The 25,820-nt window shown below is 38.0% G+C and overlaps 1 protein-coding gene across 2 annotated transcripts in view; it reads left to right on the top strand.

The window, feature by feature from the left end:
- The first annotated feature begins 624 nt into the window (after window positions 1-624).
- LOC143032886 (pleckstrin homology domain-containing family F member 2-like) overlaps window positions 625-25,820 on the top strand; it is a 215,611-nt gene continuing 190,415 nt past the window's right edge. The window contains exon 1 of one of the 2 annotated variants that reach the window (XM_076198101.1): window positions 625-763. In XM_076198101.1, the coding sequence (XP_076054216.1) occupies window positions 748-763 (16 nt within the window). In that variant the 5' untranslated portion in view covers window positions 625-747. The remainder of the gene's footprint in view (window positions 764-25,820) is intronic. The other variant, XM_076198102.1, reaches the window with a different exon arrangement.

Below are 25,820 nucleotides of genomic sequence, written 5' to 3'. Positions count from 1 at the left end.
AAACTATCATATGAAGAGAGACTAGAAAAACTTGAACTACAGACAATAGAGCAAAGAAGAGAGAGAGGAGATTTGATAGCTATTTACAGAATCATGAAAGGCATAGAAATTACTGATAGAGAGAATCTGATAAAATGGGATGACAGAAATACAAGAGGACACGGAAAGAAAATAAAAAAAGACAGGTATAGAAGAGATGTGAAAAAGAACAGCTTTCCTCACAGAGTAATAGACAGTTGGAACAAGTTAGATGAGAAAGTGGTGTGTGCAAAAACAATACATGAATTTAAAAATAGTTTAGATAAAATGAGATATGAAGACGGGACCCCACGAGCATAGCTCCCCTTCCCGTAAAATACAACTAGGTAAATACAACTAGGTAAATACACATATATATATATATATATATATATATATATATATATATGTATATTTATATACATATATTTATATATATGTATATATATATATGTATATATATACATATGTATATATATATATATATATATATATATATATGTGTGTGTGTGTGATATATATATATATATATATATATATATATATATATATATATACACATGCATACATACATACATACATATATGTATATCTATAGGTATATACGGAAGACCTAATTTAGCGTAACAAATAACTACTGTATTGGTTGAAAATTGTAGTATATTTCCGCTAAAGCAGCGGTTTTAAAAAATAAAAGTTATTTCGCTAAATCTGTAACAACAAACAAAGATGGTAGACCGACTAGGTAAGTAGGACCTAAATGGAAATGTATAGATTAAGGGCTATTAAACTGAGTTTTGAATTTATAAGTTTCATTAAGTTGGAGGGATAGTGCCTGGTGTATATGTTGCTGTCATACATGAACCCCGGTGGACAGGCGAAAGGAGAATTTTTTGTTCTTGATCACCTGTTGACCAGCTCATATCCTGTCTAGAGCTAATATCTCTTTAATGCGATGTTTGAGCCAATAGTGTTTTATAAAAATGAGATTTTGAAATGCAAGGTGTGGACCATTGTGTTAATTTGGACACCAGCAAGGTATTTTTCATTTGTGTGAATATTCTGTTGACCAGCTCATATCCTGTCTAGAGCTAATATCTCTTTAATGCGATGTTTGAGCCAATAGTGTTTTATAAAAATGAGATTTTGAAATGCAAGGTGTGGACCATTGTGTTAATTTGGACACCAGCAAGGTATTTTTCATTTGTGTGAATATTCTTTTCTTCCAAGAAAATGCATATTTATTAGAAGTTGAAATAACTAAATGATATGACAAGTAACACCCCCCATTGTTACTTGTATATATTTTTGGCATGATCATTGGCAATTTGGGTAGGATTCCAGAAACATTCAATAACAGATATTTAACATGAAACTTTCATTGTCCAATAGCTCCTCACTTAAACATTCCTGAGGCTGAGAAAACATCTTTCAAATACAAAGAAGAAAAAAATGGAAAAATGTGTGTGCGTATTACTGGAATGAAACAATTCCATGACAAGCTCACAAGATGAAACCTCTCACCCTAAGTGGAAAAAAACACAAATATATTTATTTTATTAAATTACTTCTTTTTATATCATATATACAAAAGCTTACACTGTTTTATATTTCAATGTTGAATTACTTTTCTATATATATATACATCACTTTGATTGGAAATATTCACTCCAATCTGATGGCTGTAGTGGTCCACAGGACCACAAGGAAGTCTTCCATAGACCAACACCCAGCTACTAACTCATGTCACAGGTTTTTGAAGTGCTTCTGAAGATCCACATAACTGCATCACTTGTGGTTTGCAATCATCTGCCCTCTGTTGTGTTGAAGTAGCTATGTATTGACCAATGCATAGTCTCGACTGAGACCATCCACTGCACTATAGAAGGATGGGTGGTGGTGCTCGATGAGCTGGGAGGACGTATTCCAGCTCTCACATTGTACTATCCTGTCCCTCCAAGGTGGCCTGATGCACATTCCAGATGGGTATGCCAAACCTTGGAGTGATCTGGACAAGTAGTAGCTATGGATCGCCAGGCTGTACTTTTTCTTTGCTAAACATGATAGAATGTTTTGCTTACATACATGGAATTGAAGTAATCAATTAAATCCTCCATCCCATCTGGTATGTTTTCCCATAGATAAACCATGACATCTTGTACCTTGTCTTCTAGAAGGAAGGCCAGCCCATCAAGCATCTCATAGAAATGCTTGACATCATCATTGGCGGGGTACAGTTCAGTCTTCTCCAGTGCCTGGATCCTCCTCCATGTACTCTGGGTTAAGTTGTAGAAGCACCCCCATGTTGTTACATGAAGTCCAAGCACCAAGGCCACAGACTGGGTAGAAACTTACTGAAAATCAGTAACAATATCACAAGTGTCAAGGTAAATGTGCATGGCCTCCAGCTTGTCAAGAGCTGCTTAAAGCACCTCTTGATAGATCTGTATACTCATCCCAGAAAGGAAGGCATATACATACATCGCAGATTTTCCAAGTGAGGCATTTATCACATAAAGCTGCTCAAAAATGCTGAAATTCATGGAATAATTAACATCTACCAAATGTCAGACTCCCCTAAGTGACAGAGCTACTCCTCACTAGAAAACTCTACAACTCGCTGATGATTCCCAGGGTTAGAATCATGGATCATGAATGGCCTTGGGTCTGCTCCACTGATGGTTGTCCACTTATCAGTGATGACCAAGTCTCAGAGATCAGCTAGATTCATGGGTAGACATCCACAGTGCTGACTTTGAAGAATAGATTTACATGTTTGCATTTTCCCAATGTTGCAGTGGACTTCCTCACTGGCTGTAAGGAGAACCTGTGTAAGGACCTGGTTAGGCCAACTTTTTGACTGCTTTGCCACTACCTTCATGGTCATGGGTACCTTTCTGACTTCAACTCCTGTCCTGTTTAGTACATGGTTGTGATTGACAAAGAACTGTGTATATATGTATCACCATATTTACCTAGTTGTATATTGCGGGAGAAGAGCTATGCTAGTAGTGACCCGCAGTTGTATCTTTCCGAATCCAGTTCTTTCTTAAAATCATGTATAGTTTAAGCACTCATTGTTTTCTCATTCAATTTATTCTATGTATCTATTACTCTGTGTAGAAAGCTGTTCTTTTTTCAAATCTCTTCTGTAACTGTCCTTCTTAGGTTTCTTCTTGTGTCCTCTTGTGTTTTTTCTGTCCCATTGATCATCCCTATCAAGGATTTCCATCCCTTTCATAATTCTGTAGATGGTTATCAAATTGCCTCTTTCTCTTCCTTGCTCCAGAGTTAGTAAGTTTAGTTTGTCCAATCTTTGTTCATATGTCAACTTGCTAAGTGTTGGTGCCATCTTCATCAATGCTCTTTGAATTCTTTTTAATTTCTTTGTTTTTTATTGTACTGGGTGTCCTTAGTAACACTGCATATTCTAATTTTGGTCTTATCATTGTAACTAGTATTCTCTTTACCATTTCCTTGTCCATGTAGTCAAAGGCCACTTTCAATGATCTTATTAAATTGTAGGTTTCTCCAACTATTTTGTTTACATGTTTGTCTGGTGTCATGTCATTTAAGATGATTACTTCTAGGTCTCTTTCTGAGTTTGCTTTTGTAACTTCCTTTATTCCAATTTTGTATTGACCTGATATTCTATTTTTACTTTTTCCAAATTCCGTTTTACTACATTTCTTAATGTTGAAATTCATTTCATTCTTTTTACTCCATTTCCAGACTTTGTCCAGGTCTTCTTGGAAAGATTTCTTCTTCTTTACTTACTCTCTTCAATAGTTTTGCATCATCTGCAAAGTTTATATAACATTCAATTCCTTCATCCATGTCATTCATATAAACAGCAAACATTATCGGAGCCAACACGGAGCCTTGGGGGATTCCACTTAACATGTTTACCCAATTTAAGTTCTTTTCTCTAAGTACCACTCTCATTTTCCTTCCTTTCAAGAAGTCTTTCATCCATTCCAATAATTTTCCCTTTATTCCACCTATTGTTTAAATTTTTCTTAGTAGTTTTTTGTGTGGTACTTTGTCAAAAGCCTTTTGTAGGTCCAGGAAGACAGTCTGCCCAGCCATCTCTTTCTTGTATTGTATCTATCAATCTTAAGTAAAAGCATATTAAATTTGTAGTACATGATCTTCCACTTCTAAATCCAAATTGTTTGGGGTTTAGTATTTTGTTCTCTTCCAAGTGTTTAGTCCATTTGTTTTTGATAACTCTTTCACATATTTTTGCAATTGTGCTTGTAAGGGATACCGGTCTATAATTTGTTGGATTTTCTTTATCTCCTCCCTGATATATTGGTACAATATTAGCATTTTTCCAGTCTTGTGGTACTTTTCTTTCTTTGAGTGAGAAGTCAATTATCTTGTGTATTTTATCTGTGAGTTCATCTATGCTTCTTTTAATATCCAGTTTGCTATTCCGTCTGGCTCATGTAATTTTCTGACATTGAGTTTACTTATTTGGTCCCTTATTTCTTTCTGTGTCACTGTTATTTCTTTCATTTTAGGGGATCCTTCTTAGTGACAATCATCCCACATTTGTGAGCTTTCAATTGTAAATACAGACATAAAGTGTCTGGTCATTACTTCAGCCATTTCTACGTCTTTTGTGTATTCTTTATTCCTTCACACAATTTCACTATTTCATGTTTGTCTTTTAGTTTATCATTTACATATCTGTAAAATAGTTTAGGTTGATCTTTGCATTTTGCTATTATATCTTTTTCATAGTTTCTTTTTTCCTGTGTATGTCTATGTATTCATTTCTCAGTTTGATGTATGTTTGCCATTTAGTCACTTTTTTGTCTCTTCCATCGTTTCCAAGCTTTGTCTCTTCTATCTTTAGCATCGCTACACTTTTTAATATACCAGCACTTTATGTACTCCCTTTTCTGTTTGTGCTTAGGCACATGTTTATCTGTTCCCTCCTTATATATTTCTTTAAAAATGTTCCATTTCTCTTCCATCTTTGTTTCATCATTTGCAAATTTTTCTCAACAGGTATTTTGAAAAAATGGTCGTTTTACAAAGTCAGTTTTGTAGTACATTAATCTTCCTTCTCTATGTTTCTCATTCCTTCTCACATGTATCATCTGTTGTGAATGCACCCATACACCCAACTGATCTGTACTGATTATATTGCCAGTGGATCCAGTTGTAGCTCTCTTTTTTCAGATACAGGTATCCATTCAAGCATAGTTTGGTACCTCCCTTGTTGGTTGTGATCTCCATGCTGAATGATTGAGTAATTATCAGATTTGGCATGCTTATATACTGGGATAATTGTGGCTCATCACTGGTAAGATTTGCTCAGTGTACTTCACAATTTGAGGTGAGGTGAGATAAGTCAAATAGGTAAGGTAGTTGAGGTGAAAACAACTCAGATTATTCATCACTCAGTAACATAGAAACTGATTAAATTTAAAGAAGGTGTGAGCAACACTGGAGGATTAACTGTTTAGATGTGTAAAATGAGGTGCAATAAGTAAAAAAGAGAAAGTGTGATTAGAAATATATGTTTTCCCCCTTACAAGGGAAGTAGCTAAAGTCAAAGGCATAAATCCACTCCCACCCATGTGTATAATATCATGTATTTGGTGTTTAAAATGTATGAAAACTGAACTTTTGTATTTTTTCATTAAGGGTATGAGCTTGGTTTGGTCCCATTTGGATGCTTCTACCTAAAAACTTGGTAAATATAGTAATTATCCCAAACCTAAATATACAGGTTTCCCCCATTATACAATTGGGTTACATTCATGAAAACCAGATCAAATAATGAATGATCGCATAGTGAACTTAAGTTTTAATAGGATTTAATTTAATGAGGAGAGTAGCCTTGGCCTAGCCTATATTGAGAGACATATAACACTATTCCACACCATCCGATGAGGTAGTGTTACAGATGCATTTTTGAAAAAAAAATTTATACAGTGGTTTCCCCAGTAGGCCTATATCCACTGAAAAGAGCAGAAAAAAGGCTCAGTAGAATGCCACTTGGTACCTGATCTTGCACCACATATGCCTTTCATGGCTAGTCTACTAAAATCCCAAGGAAACCTTCTCATCATGAATCCTGGGCAGCAGAGGTGGATGGAAGAGCACCAGACATAGAGTGGAGAGGTGGTAGATGGGAGTCTGGATCAGCTGATGGTAGGGAGTGGCAGGTTTGAAGAAGCTGGAAATGGTGTGGTTTGCTCTCTCTCTCTCTCTCTCTCTCTCTCTCTCTCTCTCTCTCTCTCTTTCTCTCTCTCTCTCTCTCTCTCTCTCTCACACACACACACACACACACATTATTGGTGCTGGCACCAATAATGTTTGCTATCTATATGAATGACATGGACGAAGACGTGAACTGCTACATGAGCTTCTTTGCCGATGACGCCAAACTGCTAAGGAAAATAGAAACTGATGAGGACTGAAGCACTGCAAGAAGACCTAAATAGGGTATGGAACTGGAGTCAGAAATGGGAAGTGGACTTTAATACTAAGAAGTGTAGCATAATGGAGTTTGGAAAAAGCAAAAACAGAATATCAGGAAAATATACAATTGGAACCAAAGAAGTAAAGAAAGTAGGATCCGAAAAAGATTTGGGAGTAATTATCACGAACGACTTGTCCTATGATATACAGATTAACAAAATTGTCGGGGAGACTTACAACTTGCTAAGATCAATAAAAGTGGCGTTTACATACTTGGACGAAGACATGATAAAAAAAATATTGGTTACATTGATAAGGCCTAGATTAGAGTATGCGGTGACATTGTGGTCCCCCAGTACCAAAAAGAATATAAAGAAAATAGAAAGAATCCAAAGAGCAGCTACAAAAATGGCACCTGCACTTGCAAACCTATCATACGAGGAGAGATTGGCTAAACTGGAGTTACCGACACTGGAGCAAAGAAGAGAGAGAGGTGACCTATTGACCATCTACAGAATCATGAGAGGCACAGAGGTACTCGATAGAGAGAACTTACTTAACTGGGACAAAAGAAACACAAGAGGACATGGAAAGAAAATCAAAAAACATAGCTATAGAAGAGAACTGAAGAAAAACAGTTTTCCTCATAGAGTTTTGGACACTTGTAACAAACTGGACAATGAAATAGTATGCGCAAAAACCATTCATGAGTTTAAAAACAAACTAGACACTGCAAGATACAAAGGCGGGACATCACGAGCATAGCTCCCCTTCCCGCAAAATACAACTAGGTAAACTAGGTAAATACTTCAACGAACGGACGGCTTAGAAGATGTTCTGAAGAAAAGTGAAGTTTCGTGGATCCCAACGCAAAGAGAAGTGCCTATTGTATTTACAGGGGGGGAAATTGCTCGTGGGAAAGAGGAGAAAGGGAGGGATTGCTGAGGGAAATGGAAGGAAATGAGGAAGGAGAGGACTTGGCCCAGGCAGACAGGCGAAAGGTAAACAAACGGCCCCCCGACCAGATGAGCGACGATGAAATGTCTAATAAAAATGTAAAGATTAGAAGTATAGATAAGAGCAATACAGTAGAAAGTGATGAGAATATTTTCAAGGGATTTAAAGAGGGTGGGGGGACACAAACCCCCCCCCCGACTGACAAGACTAGAAGAGAAGGTCGATAAGATGATCGAGGACTTGGAGCGTAGGTTCGGTCATGTTAACAACATTGTACAGAGGGTTGAAAAATTGGAAGAACTAGAGAAGGCGAACAAAAACTTAACTAAGGAAATTGAAGAATTAAAAAAACAGTTAAAAGAAGTAAAAGAAGAGAATAAAGTCTTAAAGGAGAACAAGGAGGGTTGGAAAAAAATCCAAGAAAATAGCAAAGTTGCATTCACTGACATAATCAGACAGCAAATGAATGAACAAACTGAAAACTCAGTTATTAAAGTGATGAGACAGAAGGAGAATATAGTAAGAGACTTAGCAGACAGAAAGAAATGTATAATTATATTAGGAATGGAAGAGAAACATAACCCAGATAGAACCACAAGAATCAAAGAGGAAAATGAAAAAGTAAGAAATTTACTAGAATTAGTTCAGGAAGATGAACCAGAAATAATGAAACAAATCGAAGAGAAATTCAGGCTCGGGAAATATAGTACAGACAAGACCAGACCAATTAAGATTAAATTCAGGTCACAAACTACGGCTGAGAATATCTTATCCAAAACAGGGAAACTAGCAACAACTGAACAATATAAAAAGGTATGGATAAAAAGGGAAATGAATAAAGAGGAAAGAGAGGAAGAAAAACAGAAAAGACTTGAAGCTAAGGAAAAAAACGAGATAAGAACGGAGTCAGAAAAAGAAAGATTCTATTGGAGAGTAGTGAATATGAAACTAAAGAAAGTCGACATACAAGAGAAAAACAAAAGGGAAACAGAGAACACAATGGAAGTGGCAGAAAACTAAGAGTGTCTTACACAAATATAGATGGATTAATAACAGGATTGAATGAGCTGAATGATTATTTGAAAGAAAAAGAACCAGACATAATGGGAATTGTAGAAACAAAATTAAAAGGTCCACTACCACCCAACAGTGTAGGACATGATGCATATAATTATTGGATTAGAAACAGAGTGAAAAAGGAAGGGGGTGGAGTTATGTTCCTGACTAAGAAGGATATAAACGTGAAGTGTGTAACATATGGAAAGAATACAGTAGAGATGATAATGATGGAAGTAGAAGACAGAGATAAGAAGAGCAGAAAGTTTGTGATAAATTATGTGCCCCCGAAAACAGCCTCATGGGAAGAGAGTGAACATAAAAGTATGTTAGAGAACACAAAGATAACATTAAACAAGATAATGGAAGAGGGAGGAAAAATAGTTATGATGGGCGAGTTTAATTGCAAAGAAATCTGCTGGGAAGAAATGACAGTAAAGGGTGGAGACGGCTCATGGGGAAACGCTCTACTTGAGATGGTTACTGACCATACAATGACACAATGGATACAGGAGAACACTAGGTATAGAAATGAAGAAGAGCCATCGAGACTAGACCTAATAATTACATCTGAACCTAGAATAGTGGACAAAATTGAATATAAAACACCAATAAGTAAAAGTGACCACATATTGATTGAACTGGAACTTAATGAAGAAAAATATATGAAAAGAAATGAACAATATAGAAAAGGAAGAATGATGTATGAAAAAACAAACTTTGATAAAATAAGAGAATTCTTTCAAAAGGAAAACTGGGAAGAAATATACAAAGAAGAAACAACAGTAGAAGAGAAATGGAATATTTTGACAAAAATTTACAAAAAAGGAGTGGAAAAGTATGTCCCAAGACAAAAATAAGAAAAAGAATATGTAAAATGCTGGTACAACAAAAGTTGTAGGGAGTTAAAAGACAAAAGAGACAAAGCCTGGACCAGATGGAAAAAAGACAGAAGACCTGAAAAATGGAAAATATATACCTGTTATAGAAATGAATATGTACAAACGTGCAGAGAGGAAAAGAGAAAATATGAAAAAGATGTCATAGAAAAGTGTAAAGATCAACCAAAACTATTCTACAGATTTGTAAACAATAAACTGAAAAACAAACAAGACTTGGAGAAATTAAGACAAGAGGGAGTTGAATACACTGAGGAAATGGAAATGGCAGAAATTATGAACAAACATTTTAAATCAGTGTTTACAAGGGAGAACATACAACCTGAAGAGAACGAATGGAAAGAGAAAGTCCCCCCTATGGAAGAAATAGAAGTAACAAAGAATGAAATATTAACACACTTGAGTAATCTTGATGTCAGAAAATCGCATGGACCAGATGAAATAGCAAACTGGATACTGAAAGAATGCAGGAATGAACTGGCAGACAAAATACATAGCATACTAAATAGTTCCTTGAAAGAAGGAAAAGTTCCAGAAGATTGGAAAAAAAGCAAATATACATACATACATATACCAAGGCCTTTTCCCCCTTCCAAGGGAGGTAGCCAAAAAGGGAAAGGCATAAAAACACTCCCACCCATTTCATCCCTAAATACACTCCACACCCCTCCCACCCTTCCTCTCATCTGAGCACCTCCTGGATGACGGGTCATCGCTGCACCCTGCCCACCGCCCTGGGTCAGAAGCAGTGTCGCAAGACACAGTACATCCACAGCAAGGCCGCTTCATTTAATCGGCGACCCCCCCTCTCCGTCCCCCTTTGCATATAAGGCGAGGACGGGGAGAAATCCCTTCGGACTGCGTCAAAATTTACTCACACATACTACCCCCACCCCCCTGCCCATTCCTCCTCATGCAGTCACAACATCATCCATATACAACCATTCTCCACTCACCTCTGTCTTCCGTCCTCTCCCTTCCTTCCTCAACAGACATTCCCCTCTTCCCCAAAGCCCCCTTCACCCCATCCATCCACCTCATCCTAGGACGTCCCCTCATGTTCACTCCCTCCACATCTGCCTTCCATACCTCTTTTACTAGTCTTTCTTCACTCATTCTTTCCATGTGTCCAAACCATCCTAATATTCTTTCATCAACCCTATCTCCCAAATCCTTTGTCACCCCTGTTCTCCTCCTCACCTCCACATTTCTCACTCTATCTAGCCTAGTAACCCCCACCATACTTCTCAGACACCTCATCTCAAACACATTCAAACTCCTTCTCTCTTCTTCTCTTATGTTCCACGTTTCTGCCCCATACAGTGCTGTTGGCACAATCACTCCTTCATACAGTCTCCTCTTCGCATCCATTCCCAAATGTCTATTCCTCATTACACTCTTTAAACCACCAAGGCATTTACTCGCTTCTCTCAATCTACATTCTACCTCCACCTTCACTCCACCTTTTCCTGCTACACTTGCACCCAAGTATCTAAAACTATCCACTTCCTCCAGTCGCTCTCCCTTAATGTTCACTTCCAGTCTACTGCCACTTTCACCCCTTGTACATCTCATCACCTTACTTTTACCCACATTTATCTTTAGCTTTCTTCTATCACATACTCTCCCAAACTCTGCCACCAGCTTCCTCAATCCCTCCTCTGACCCTGCCACAAGTGCAGTGTCATCCGCAAACAACAGCTGGCTCACCTCCCACTTTTCTCCATTTTCTTTAACCATCTCCAATCCCTGACTCACTACCCTAGCATTCACCTCTCGTACCACCCCATCCATGTATAAGTTGAAAAGCCAGGGCGACATAACGCATCCTTGACGAAGTCCCACCTTTACTTCAAACCACTCACTCTCTCCATTTCTAATCCTAACACATGCTCTACTACTCTCATAAAAACTCTTGACAGCTCCCAAAAGCTTTCCTCCTATCCCATAAATCTGCATAACCTCCCACAGTGCCTTTCTGTCTACCCTATCATAAGCCTTTTCCAGATCCATAAAAGCCCAAAAAACATCCTTCCCCTTTCCTATAGCTTTCTCACATATCTGTCTTACCACAAAGATCTGATCTACACAACCTCTACCCGTCCTAAATCCACACTGTTCCTCACCAATTACTCCTTCTGTTCCTCTCCTAATCCTCTCAATTAAGATCCTCCCATACGCCTTCCCTACTACACTCAACAGGCTAATCCCTCTGAAATTACTACATTCACACTTGTCCCCTTTTCCCTTGTAAAGAGGAACTATACAGGCACTACTCCAGTCCTCCGGTACTCTACCCTCTCTCCAGCAAACATTAAATAACCTCACCAACCAGTCCACCATCACTGAACCTCCCTTTTTCAGACATTCTGCATGACATCCATCCAGACCAGGTGCCTTACCTGCTTTCATCATCTTTACAACTGCCTTCACCTCATCCTTCCTTATTTCTCCTCCATTCTCCTCACTCATCACTCTCATTTTCTTTGCATTTCCCACTGCAGCTATCTTTCCTTCCCTATCCTCCTTCACATTCAGCAACTCCCTAAAATATTCTGCCCATCTTCCCCTCACTGCCATCTCTTCCATTATCAACTCTCCATCTGTACCTTTTACCTTTTCTTCCCTACTTGATTCGCCTCCTCTTCCTCTCTTAATTTCTTTCCAAAACATCTTTTTATTACTTTCAAAATTTTCTGTCATACTCCTACCCCATTTCACATCTGCTCTCCTCTTTGCCTCCTTTACCTTTTGCTTTACTTCTCTTTTCTTTTCTTTGTACGTCTCATATGACTCCCCTGTCCTCTTTTGTAACCAATCTGTGAATGCTCGCTTCTTCTCTTCTACAACCTTCTTTGTTTCCTCATCCCACCATTCACTACCCTTTCTTCTATTTCCCCCTGTCCTTCTTGTTCCACACACCATCCTTGCACACTTTAAGACTCCCTCCTTGAACCATCCCCATTCCTCCTCCACACCCATCTCTGCTCTATCCTTTACTCCCTCCCACTCCTCCTTCAGCTTCTTTTCGTACTCCTTCTCCTTTTCCTTTTCATTCAAGGAGTTCACTCTAAGAACCTCCCTACCTTTTGTCCCTTTCCTCCTTCTCCATCTATCCTCCACTCTCGGCTTACCTTCCACCAAAAAATGATCTGATATTCCCCCACCCTCTCCCCTTAGCACATGTACATCCTTAACTCTTCCTATCATAATCCTATTTACCACTACATAATCCATTAAAGCAAATATAGTACCTATATATAAAGGGGGAAATAAAGAAGAACCTACCAACTATCGACCAGTCTCTCTAACAAGTACAATAGCAAAAATTTGTGAAAGAATTATCAAAAGTAGATGGGTAAAATATTTAGAAAAAAAAACAAAGTGTTAAATCCAAGGCAATTTGGATTCAGACAAGGACGATCATGCATCACCAATTTAATATGTTTCTATTCAAGGCTAATAGATATAATACAAGAAAGAGATGGATGGGTGGACTGTGCATTTCTAGACCTAAAGAAAGCTTTTGACAAAGTACCACATAAGAAGTTGCTTAAGAAATTAGAAACTGAAGGAGGAATACAGGGCAAACTGCTAAATTGGATGGAAGACTTTTTGCAAGAAAGAAAAATGAGAGTAGTGATAAGAGACCAGCACTCAAAATGGGATAAAGTAATAAGCGGTGTTCCGCAGGGAACAGTTCTGGCCCCAATAATGTTTGCTATATATATTAATGATATGGATGAAGGAATTGAAAGCTATATGAGCTTCTTTGCAGATGATGCAAAACTACTGAAAAGAGTGAAAACAGAAGAAGATTGTGAATCACTACAGAGAGATCTATATAAAGTACAGGAATGAAGTAGGAAGTGGGAGATGGAGTTCAATACAAAAAAGTGCAGTATAATGGAATTTGGAAAAAGCAAAAACAGAATAACAGGATCATATAAATTGGGAGAAGAAGGAATAAAAAAAAAGTAGAAAATGAGAAGGACCTGGGAGTCATTGTTATGAATAATATGTCACCTGAGAAACATATAAATAAGATTTTTGGAGAAACCTATAATTTAATAAGAACAATCAAAGTTGCATTCACATACCTGGTTGAAGAAATGGTGAAGAAAATCCTAATCACCCTGATAAGACCAAGATTGGAATATGCAGTAACGATATGGTCACCAAGTACAAAAAAATGTATAAAAAAACTTGAAAGAATACAAAGAGCAATTACAAAATTGGCACCAACACTCTCAAAACTATCATATGAAGAGAGACTAGAAAAACTTGAACTACAGACACTAGAGCAAAGAAGAGAGAGAGGAGATTTGATAGCTATTTACAGAATCATGAAAGGCATGGAAATTACTGATAGAGAGAATCTGATAAAATGGGATGACAGAAATACAAGAGGACACGGAAAGAAAATAAAAAAAGACAGCTATAGAAGAGATTTGAAAAAGAACAGCTTTCCTCACAGAGTAATAGACAGTTGGAACAAGTTAGATGAGAAAGTGGTGTGTGCAAAAACAATACATGAATTTAAAAATAGTTTAGATAAAATGAGATATGAAGACGGGACCCCACGAGCATAGCTCCCCTTCCCGTAAAATACAACTAGGTAAATACAACTAGGTAAATACACACAGAGTAATAGACAGTTGGAACAAGTTAGATGAGAAAGTGGTGTGTGCAAAAACAATACATGAACTTAAAAATAGTTTAGATAAAATGAGATATGAAGACGGGACACCACGAGCATAGCTCCCCTTCCCGTAAAATACAACTAGGTAAATACACACACGCAAAAACAATACATGAATTTAAAAATAGTTTAGATAAAATGAGATTTGAAGACGGGATACCACGAGCATAGCTCCCCTTCCCGTAAAATACAACTAGGTAAATACACACACACACACACACACCACCCACCCACCCCCTGGCCTCAAATATATCTCTAAAGACCTTGAAGGCTTGCTCTACATTATAGGCAACTGTTCCACTTCTTGCTGCATTTGTGTCCCTTTCCTTCATTTATTTATTTATTTTTTTATGGTTGCAAATAGACTAGAGAACACTTCATAAAGTGTTTTGATGTCAAGGCCTTGCTGGGGTGCATCATCATCACCATGGAGAGCTCGTTCTTGTTCCAACTCTGTCAGATCTTCATTGCTAAGTGGCTTATCATGGTACTGTAGCAATTCATTCACATCATCTTCATCCACTTCCTTGAAGCCAACCATGTGAGAGAGCCTGATGACGTCCTTATGAAGGGGTGCCACATCACTAAATCCAATGAAGTTGTCAGCTAGCTTGACACACTTGGGCCACAGTTTCTTCCAGCAGCCTTTCATTGTTTTTTCTGTCGCCTTCCATGCTGCACCACCATCGCAGAAGGAATGTTTACATTGCCATTTTTTGCGACCCTTTCAACTGGCTTCCCCTTGAGTTTGAACTCTGTTAGTGTTCAACTTGTATGTGGGTAATTCAAAATGTCTTCCTGTTCTAGAAGTTTAGATGCAGTTCTTAAAATTTTACGGATTTTCACCAATTTAAACGTAAATTTAGATGGTTGCAGTGGCAATTTAGTTTTCTGAGTGGAAATCTAAAGGAAAGGAAGTGATATAATAACTTTTTAATGTGATATTTGTGTTTTTCAGCTTGTTTTTTCCTGGAAATAAGTGACTTCAAGATCGTTGTTTATGACACGGCTGTGCATTTGCTGCCAAAAATACGTTTTGGATGGTCAGGTTTTGCCACTAGATGCCATCTAGAGGCAATCCTTCTATTTTTGAAGAACTGAATCTAAACTTCTAGAACAGGAAGACTTTTGAACCATGTACATGCATTGAATGCTACCAGAGTTCAAACTCAGGAGAACCTAGTCAAATGGGTCACTCAAAACTGCGGCAGCAAAATTCCATCCACGGTGGTGGTGCCACTTGCAGACTCGCATGTACCATCTTAATCTTTGCCATGGCAACATGATCAATGTTAGTAAGAATAGCATAAAAGGAAGGTCCTACATTGTTTTTGACATGCTCAGCTGATTTGTTGACCCATAAAACCTTATGTCTAGTTGCATTTAAATTGGACCACTGGTTTGGATTTTATGAATGATTATTCTGACAACTTAATCATTGCCATGGAAATGTAAATTTGGTATGATACAGACGTTCCACATTGTTTTTTGTCATACCCAGGTGATTTGTTGACCCATAAAACCCTTAAATTCCAAATTTAATTAAAAATGGACCAATGATTTAGATTTTGTGTGTTTATCTTGCGACACTGCTTCTGACCCAGGGCAGTGGACAAGGTACAGGGATGACCCGTCATCCAGGAGATGCTAAGATAAGAGGGAGGGTGGAGGGGTGTGGAGTGTATTCAAGGATGAAATGGGTGGAAAGGATTTTATGCCTTTTCCTTTTTGGCTACCTCCCTTGTAAGGGGGAAAAAGCCTTGGTATATGTATGTATCTTTGCCAAAGTCTTTACCTGAGTTACCTATATATGTTTACTTAGTTCTCACCTTTGTTTTAAGTTAATCCTAAGAATCAGAATGAAAAAATTGTATCTCCCTTATTTTTCAAGCTATTTAAAAAAAAATTAAAAGCATTTTGTTTTTAATGAAAAGATTTTTCATATGCAATAAGAATTTAAGGGTTAAACCAAACTTGGAATTTTTGTGCTCGTACCTACATTGAAGCTCGCTGACTGAGCAGGTTAGGGCATCATTACTTGCAGTGAAGGTCGAGGGGATTGCAGTTCGAATCCTGCCATCAGCGAAGTTGAACCAAGGGCATGGTTCATTAAATCCCATGCTACAAAGTCCTCTGTAAGAGGCACTGTCCCAACCTTCCGATAGGGAGGAATTTGTGACGTTAAACCAAATCAGTCAACCTACATTGATATTGTCAATGGCTTTCTTGATATTATAATTGTCCCAGAACTGCTTGTCTGGGTAGTCAATTATGTTAATCAGCTGACTCATTGTGCTGCACTGGTAATAATCATTGAAGGTGGCGATCACATGTTGGTCCATTGACTGGATGAGTGCTGTCGTGTTTTTGGGCAGAAACATCACCTCTTATGTTGTCTGCCCAATCTCCCATGGTTGTTGAGTGGCTTGGGGCATTGTCAACCAGCAGGAGGAAACAGTTGCCAATGTTTCTTTGGCAGCATATTCACACAGTACAGGGGACAAATAATTTGCAACATAATGCTGGTTCATAGAAGACATCATCCAGGCCTTCTTGTCGGATCTATATATCATTGGGGGATATTCTTTCACATAGCCCTTAAGTGCCCATGGGTTTTCACAGCAATAGATCAATAAAGGCTTCAGCTTCAGGTCCCGAGCTGCATTACCACCCAGCACCTGGATTAATCTGTCTTTGGATGCTTTAAATCCTGGCATTGTTCTCTCCTCCTTAACAATAAAGGTTCTGGATGACATTTTCTTCCAATACAGGCCTGTCTTGTCACAGTTTATCACCTGTTTGGCATTGTAGCTATGCTCTTCAGTGTTTTTTCAGTGTTGGTATGAATGCTGTAGCAGAAGGCTTGTCAGAACTTGCTGCCTCACCTGTCATCTTAATGTTGTGTAGGGCTGCTCAGGCTTTAAAACAGTCAAACCAACCCTTACTGGCACTGAAAATTGACCCATCCTTCACTTCATATCCATTCTTATGTAGATCATTATAAATTGAGAAGGCTTTTGTTGTCACAAGGGAGGTAGAAAGAGAATTGCTGCAGCGAGACAGGTCATCAATCCACAGCCTTAAGAATCTCTTCATTTCCTCCATTATTGGTTCCCTCTGCCTCATCAGCGTCTTTGCCATTAATGTAGAAGCTGTTTCACCAGCTTTCTTTACATTGTCTCCTTGTTTGATTATTGTGGAAACAGTTGATTGGGGCAACTGCATGATTTTGGCAATGGGGTTAGCCTCTTCACCTCCTTCATAGCACTTAATCATTTCAAGTTTTTTCTCCAACAATAAACTCTTCCTCAGTTTTTTGGGCTTTATCTCACCTGTAGTAATTGTTGTAGGCTGTTTGGAAGCCATCAGGGTATGTATTACTCTCGTAAAAGCAACACTGAATGTGAAATAGTAGCACAAAACACAGACACTGATACACGGGCCAAGGGAGTAAACAACCGGATAAAGAACAGGAACTAGTTTCAATGGGGGGGTGCTGCGATTGTGGTGCATTTGTTTACAGTTTGATGATTGTATAATTGAATGCCTACATTGAAAAATGAGCAAGTGGTATCAATTCAAAAGGATTGTATAAATGAAATATCAGATATCGAACCAATAAATAGCGAAGGAATCCTGTATTACTAGAAGGAAGGAGTCTTGAAGAAGATATATACTAATTTTGAAAGAAGAAATGCAACCAAAGTAGTATTTTTCATGCAAATAAAGGTAGCAAGTAGCTGGGCATAGGTCTGTGGAGAACTTCCTTAGTGCTGTGGGCCACGGCATCAGGTTGGAGTGAATATTTCCAATCTCTAATTGGGTATTTGTACAGTTTGATATATGTATGTATGATATAAAAATGAAATTTAATAAAGAAAATATTATATATATATAATCCCCCCCCCCCCCCCATTAAGGGTGTGATTTTTTTGTCTTGTGAGTTTGTCCATACACCTTTGGAAGCATCTTTGGAAATTGTAGTTTTGGGCATAAATGACAAAGTTAATTTTGGACAGTAGAATCATTCAAATTAGGTAGAAAAAATAAAGATATGTTCTTTGCTATCGACCGATTTGCGCTATTGATCAATCGCACTGCGCCATCGATTCATCCTTTGCGCAGCAATGAGTCGATTGCGCTGCGCATTCGATGAATGTCCCTATCCCGATCCCTGTACCAGTTCCAAACCAATAAATTCCATGAAGAAGTGGTCATTGTACAATTTTAAACTATTATTTAATTTTTATATTATGATATTTGTGATTTATAACTTGTACATGGATGGTGGTGCGAGAGGTAAATGCAAGGGTGGTGGGTCGGGGATTGGAGATGGTTAAGGGAGTGTCGCATCACTTTATAGAATAGGTGATTATTATTCTTTTTGTTTTATTTATTTATTTATTTTTTTTCAAATATGTGTTTAATGAATATAAGTATGAATACCCCTTACATTAGTGTGTAATTCCTCAGGGTATTGTGTTCCTCCCATGTATATATAAGGCATAGTGAATATTTAATGAAGATAAAGTGAGCTCTATTGAAGCTCTAATTACTTAATGGAAAATCCTTCCACATCATTCAGCCCAGTATGAAATGAAAGCTTAGAGTCTGGGGAACAAATTTTATTGAATGCATTTTTTCAAACTAATACATCTAATTTTTTATTAATTTGTTTCTGAATAATTAAAAAATGCTACAAAATTCAGGTTTTATAAAAAAAAAAAAAAAAAAATCTTTTATTTTTTACTCTAGAAAATAAAGAGCATGATGTTTACTCTCAAACAAAAATCCATAAAGAACAAAAGAAGATATTACAACAGAAAGAACAAAAACATAAACTTTACAGGATGGGGGATTTAAATTTTCGTGACCATTTGTTTGATGGTTGTGATGTATAGCAAATCTCCAGTTTCCTCTTTGCTGATGAGGTGTGAGGTGAGGGCGAGTGGTGTGGCGTGGAAGGAGGAGGTGTAAGGTGGGCATGGCTAGTAAATGTTTGCAGAGTGCTGGGTGCAGCTTTGCTGCTTTTCTCCTCTTTCTTTTTCCCTTTTATTGTTTCTAATTCAGGCACTCACGGGCCCTCTCTATATTCTGCTGCTTCACTCTCTTGTTTCTTGTTAATTTTCCCATGATCACGGTGAGAGCGCCAGGAGTGACATCACCTTCCTTTGACTTTTTCAAGAGTACTGGTGCCCTGTCCAATGTCTTTGTGGGGTATGCCGGTGGGAGGAATTGCCTAATATCTTCACTAAACACAATTCTGTAGCAAAAAACGAAATAGCTGTAGAAATGTTGACACTATTTCAATATACAGAATGTTTTTTATGCAATGGGGTTGCCAGAGGTTGCCAATATTTTATCTATTTTATTCTGTATAAAAAATAGAAACAAAATACAGCTGTATAACTTTGTATGAGTGTTGCCACCATCATAGAAATTCTTTTGAAATGTTTACCTAAAATTCACTCATGTACCAGAATTTTTCAAAATATTGCTGGCGATGCTCCCTTAAAGAAAATGGAGAAAAGTGGGAGGTGAGCCAGCTGTTGTTTGCAGATGACACTGCGCTTGTAGCAGGTTTGAGGAAGTTGGTGACAGTTTGGGTGTGTGTGAGAGAAGAAAGTTGAAGTAAATGTGGGTAAAAGTAAGGTGATGAGATGTACAAGGGGTGAAAGTGGCAGCAGACTGGAAGTGAGCATTAAGGGAGAGTGGCTTGCCATTTTCCATTTTTTTTTTTTTTTTTTTTTTTTTTTTTTTTTTTTATCTTTTCTCCACCTTTTCCAAGCGCTGTTCCTTCTGTCTTTTGCCTCACTGCATCTTTTGTTGAACCAGCATTTAATGTACACACTCTCTTGCTTCTGTCTTGGTATGTGCCTATTTACCCCTTCATTGTAATATTATATCCATCAAGATATTCCATATCTCTTCCACTTTTGTCTCTTCCATATAAAAATTTTCCCAGTTTGCATTCTGGAAGAATTTCTTTAGTTTTGCAAAGTCCATTTTGTTGTACATCAATCTTCCTTTCCTATGCTTTTCATTTCTCTCCATGTATATTTCTTCCTTTAGTTCAGTTTCAATGAGTATATGGTCACTCTTTCCAGTTGGTGTCTTGTATTGGATTTTCTACACAATTTCAGGTTCTGTTGTAAATATTAAATCTAGTTTCAACGGCTCCTCGTTATTTCTGTATCTTGTGTTTTCACTGAGTCATTGTGTATTCCATGGTCATATCCAGTAGTACATTACCCCACAAATCATCATCTCACACTGTCATGTTTTCCCAACAAATTTCTTTGCAGTTGAAGTACCCCATAATTACCAGATTACCCCTGCCCATTAGTATCTCATTTAATGACTGCCATGTATCTTCTAACATGTTCGTATGCTCATTCTCTTTCCAAGTGTCCATTTTTGGGGGCACATAAGTCACCTAAAACTTTCTACTTTTCATGTTCTTGTCTTCGACTTTTATCATGATCAGTTCTACATTACCTTTGCCCTCTGCAATTTTTGTCACATTCAAGTTTTTCTTGGCCAAGAAAATGATTCCTCATCCCAGTTTCTTATCTGTTTTTAATCCAGTAATTGTATAGTCCATGTCCAACATCGATGGATGGTATTTCGCCCCTTAGTTTAGTCTCCACAATTCCCATTATGTCTGGTTTTTCTTCTAGCAGGTAATCATTATGTTCATTCAGTCCTGAAATTAATCTGTCGATGTTAGTATAGGCCACTTTCAATTTTTTTTTTTTTTTTTTTTTTTTTTTTTTTTTTTTTTTTTTTTTTTTTTTTTTTTTTTCCCTTTGGTTTGCCCATTCTGATGTACCATTTCCTCAGTGTTATGTTGATTACTCTCCCATGGAATTCCTTGCTTTCTGTCTCCATTCTCTTCACTTTTTTTTTTTTTTTCCGTTGCTTCATCTCTTAGTGTCTTTTCTTTTTCTAATTCCTCAGTATTCATTTCTCTTTTTATCCATATCTTATTTTACTTTTCACTCCTTGTCAAATTACCAACTTTTTCAAATATGTCTTCTACCATTTGTGATCTTAGTTTTATCTTTAAGGGTCGATTTCTATCCTTAGAATAGTGACTGATGCTATACATTTTAACATCTTTACCTGCATCTTATGCTCCCTCCTGAATTTCTTTTAGGATTTCTATTGCTGTCTCTTTTTCTTTTTCTCTCGTGTACCTCGCCAAACCATGTTTTTCTTTTAGTCCATATACCAAAATACATTTTTTCCTATCCACTGTGTCTCTGACCCAATTTGCTTTTTCATTAATTACTTGGATAATTGTGCCTTTTGCATTTTCCTGCATTTGTTGTTAGACTATTTCTTTGAAAACAATTTCTTTATTTTCAATGTTTTCATCCATTTCTTAATCTTTTGATACTTTCCTCACGTAAGTTCTCTTTGATTTTTTCAATTACTTGTATTTTGTTGTTTACCTCTTTTTTTATGTTTTTGCTATTGGTAGTATCATTAATTCTCTTCTTTTCATTATCACTTTAGCTCTCTTATATTTATATCCTTTTTCAATTCCTTCATCTTGTTTCTTAGATCCAAGTTAGTTTTCCTTGGGTAGGAGATCTCAAAGTTTGCTCGTGCTAAGCAATCCACTAGACCAACGATTTCATTTTCTTAAGTCCATAATTTCATTCTCCCACCATATCCAATTTTTGCTCATTTCCCTCTCTATCTCTAAGATTTGACTTAAACTCTTGCTTTCATACTTACTAAATCCAGAAAAAGCATCTTTGTGATATTCCTGCATGGTGGTAGGAGTGATGAAATGTTTGTTTACATCAGGGTTCGGCATGACATCATCAGATGGCTCTTGTTGTAGCTGGCATGCTAATAGGATCATTGCACATTTTTTGCCCTGTTTTGCGCCATTTTGAATTTGTCTTTGTGAAACTTTGTGAACTTTTTCACACATTTTGTATCAGAATTTCGAGTGATGAGCTATTGGGATCGGGCTCGGAATATGTGCCAGGATCTGATGAGTATGCGAGTGATGAAAGTGAGTTTACAGATGACAGTGATACAGAATTATTAGAAGAAAGTGAACCTATAGTGGAGGCTGGTTGGGACCTCATGGCCAACCCTTTTGATGATGTCCGGCCTACCCTTGCCCCAGCATTCTTGGGTGAACCTGCTGCTGTATGCTCCCTCATTCCCACATTTACCTGCCCACGTGAAGCATTCTCATACTTTATGGATGAAGAGGTGATTGGTAAGCTTTGTTTATGGATGAATGCACGTTCTGATGCTTATTTTATGGAGACTGGGAAGAGGAAATTCAATGGATTATTATGGGTGACCTGAACAACTACATGGTACAAAAGACATCTTGGTGAGTACCCATATTTGATTTTCTCTGTTATTATTATTATAAAGAAATAACCAAATAAAAAGTGATATAACAAAGCGATATTATAACATGCAGTCACGTGTGGGAGATGGGTGGGCAGGTGGTATTGCAGTCCTGGGGTAGCCTAAGGTGTCGAGTGTGGAAGGGGTTAAACCTCACCAACCAATCCACCATCACTGTACCTCCTTTTTTTTTTAGACATTCTGCATAGCATCCATCCAGACCAGGTGCCTTACCTGCTCTCATCATCTTAACTGCCTTCACTTCATCCTTCCTTGTTTCTCCTCCATTTTCCTCACTCATCATGGTCATTTTCTTAGCACATCCCACTGCAACTATTTTTCCCTCCCTATCCTCCTTCACATTTAGCAACTCCCTAAAATACTCTGCCCATCTTCCTCTTACTGCCTTCTCTTCCATTATCATCTCTCCATCTGCACCTTTTACCTTTTCTTCTCTACTTGATTCACCTCCTCTTCCTCTCTTAATTTCTTTCCAAAACATCTTTTTAATACTTTCAAAAATTTCTGTCATACTCTTACCCCATTTCACATCTGCTCTCCTCCTTGCCTCCTTTACCTTGTGCTTTACTTCTATTTTCATTTTACCTCTAATATGACTCCCTCGTCCTATTTTGTAACCAATCTGTGAAAGCTCGCTTCTTCTCTTCTACAACCTTCTTTGTTTCCTCATCCCACCACTCACTACCCTTCCTTCAATTTCCTCCCATCCTTCTTGTTCCACACACCATCTTTGCACACTTTGTGACTCCCTCCTTGAACCATCCCCATTCCTCCTTCACTCCTATTTCTACTCTATCCTTCACTCCCTCCCACTCCTCTCTCAGCTTCTTGTACTCCTTTTACTTCTCATTTAAGCAGTTCACTCTAAGTACCTCCCTACCTTTTGTCCTTTTCCTCTTTCTCCATCTATCCTCCACTCTCAACTTACCTTCCAAAAAATTATCTGATATTCCTCCACTCTCTCCCCTTAGAACATGTACATCCTTAACTCTTCCTATTATACTCCTATCTACTACTACATAGTCCATTAACACTCTTATCTACCACCCTTCCATCCACACCCTCCCATGTGTACTTATGCTTGACTTTCTTCCGAAACACTGTATTTGCTATCATCAACTCTAGACACATCACCATCAACTCTCCACTACGATTCTTTCCTGAACCTCCACATTTCCCAACCACTCCATCAATTGGTTCATATCCTACCCTAGCATTAAGGTCTCCCAATACTACTACATTGACATTCCTCCTTAATCCCTCTATGCACTCATTTAAATCTATCCAAAAAAAACTCTCTTCTACACTCTTTTCACTACCAGGCCCATATGCACTTACAAAAACCCACATCTCCTTTCCCAGTTTCACCTTCATCCACATTAACCTATCTCTTCACATACTAGTATAGCCACCCCCCTTCTCTCCCTCACCCTCTCTTCACTCCTGAGAACCTCCCAACTACACTCCCAAACTCACACTCACCCTTCCCTCTCAACTTAGTTATACTCAAAGCCAACACATCCATCTTTGTTCTCACAAACATACTACATATCTCTTCCCTTTTACTCTCATGTGTACCACATCCCCGCACATTAAAAGACCCAAACTTTAGGGTGCTGGTTGGAAAACTCCTAGACCCTCTTATGCCTTTACTTTTTTTGGGAATGCCCCCTGTGGCACTACAGGGAGAAGGATGCCTGGTCCCAATCCCCGTCCCGTTTTTCTCGCCTCTTATGATCCAAGTGGGAATACTTGGTGGCAGCATTTTCCCCCACCACAGGGGATAAAAAAAATTGGGGTTACGCAATGATTGTATTTTCATGAGATAAAAATAAAGAAATGAAATAAAGAAATGAAAAAGAAAACTTTAGTTCATTTAATATTTAGGTGCAATTCCTCTGAGATATTCCAAAGTGTTTCTTTCACCATTGTATTCTTAAACAATTGTTTTCAATATTTCGTCCGTGTCTCAATATTTTTTAGCTTTGTTGGCAACCCACTATCAGCTGTTAAGAGTGCATAAGAAAGCAGAGTAACATTGGTAAGATATTAACTCGAGTTTGATTATTCGTATTCACTTTTTGGTTCCTCTTTTCCTTTGTTGTCTGTATCATTAGAAAAAGGGCGAATATAGCTTGTAACGGCTGTAAGAATTTGGAAAACCGGCTCAGGTGTTGTGAGGAAGAGATTTCGCTTCTCGCTGAATGGAGACTAATCTAAAATAAATGAATGAATATATAAATAAGCAAGTGAATAAGTAGATAGATAAATGAACAGATAAATAAACAGATACATTAAATAGATAAATTAATTATTAAATAAATAAAAAATAAATTAATCAATCAACCAGTCAAACAAATATTCACTTTTAAATTTTACTATCCCTACATTCTTCTACCATACATACATACATATACCAAGGCTTTTCCCCCTTAAAGGGAGGTAGCCAAAAAGGAAAAGGCATAAAAATAATTTCCACCCATTCCATCCCTGAATACACTCCACACCCCTCCACCCTCCCTCTTATCTGAGCACCTCCTGGATGACGGGTCATCCCTGCACCTTGTCCACTGCCCTGGGTCAGAAGCAGTGTTGCAAGACACAACACATCCACAGCAAGGCCGCTTCATTAAATCGGCGACCCCCCCCCTTTCCATCCCCCCATTGCATAAAAGGAGAAGACGGGGAGAAATCCCTTCAGGCTGTGTCAAATTTTGCTCACACATACTACCTCACCCCCATCCCCTGCCCATTCCACCTCATGCAATCACAACATCATCCATTTACAACCATTCTCCATTCACCTGTCTTCTGTCCTCTCCCGTCCTTCCTCAACAGACATTCCCCTCTTCCCCAAAGCCCCCTCACCCCATCCATCCACCTCATCCTAGGACATCCCCTCATGTTCACTCCCTCCACATCTGCCTTCCATACCTCTTTTACTAGTCTTTCTTCACTCATTCTTTCCATGTGTCCAAACCATCCTTATAATCTTTCATCAACCCTATCTCCCAGCTCCTTTTCCACCCCTGTTCTCCTCCTCACCTCCTCATTTCTCACTCTATCTAGCCTAGTAACCCCCACCATACTTCTCAGACACCTCATCTCAAACACATTCAAACTCCTCTCTTCTTCTCTTATATTCCATGTTTCTGCCCCATACAGTGCTGTTGGCACAATGACTCCTTCCAGTCTCCTCTTAGCATCCATTCCCAAATGTCTATTCCTCATTACACTCTTTAATCCACCAAGGCATTTACTCGCTTCTCTCAATCTACATTCTACCTCCACCTTCACCTTTTCCTGCCACATTTGCACCCAAGTATCTAAAACTATCCACT

Source organism: Oratosquilla oratoria, chromosome 14, assembly GCF_046742065.1.
Source record: "Oratosquilla oratoria isolate Oo_2021 chromosome 14, ASM4674206v1, whole genome shotgun sequence".
Classification (NCBI taxonomy): domain Eukaryota; kingdom Metazoa; phylum Arthropoda; class Malacostraca; order Stomatopoda; family Squillidae; genus Oratosquilla; species Oratosquilla oratoria.
The sequence above is the reverse complement of the archived record's forward strand: the minus strand, read 5'-3'. Positions and strand labels throughout refer to the sequence as shown.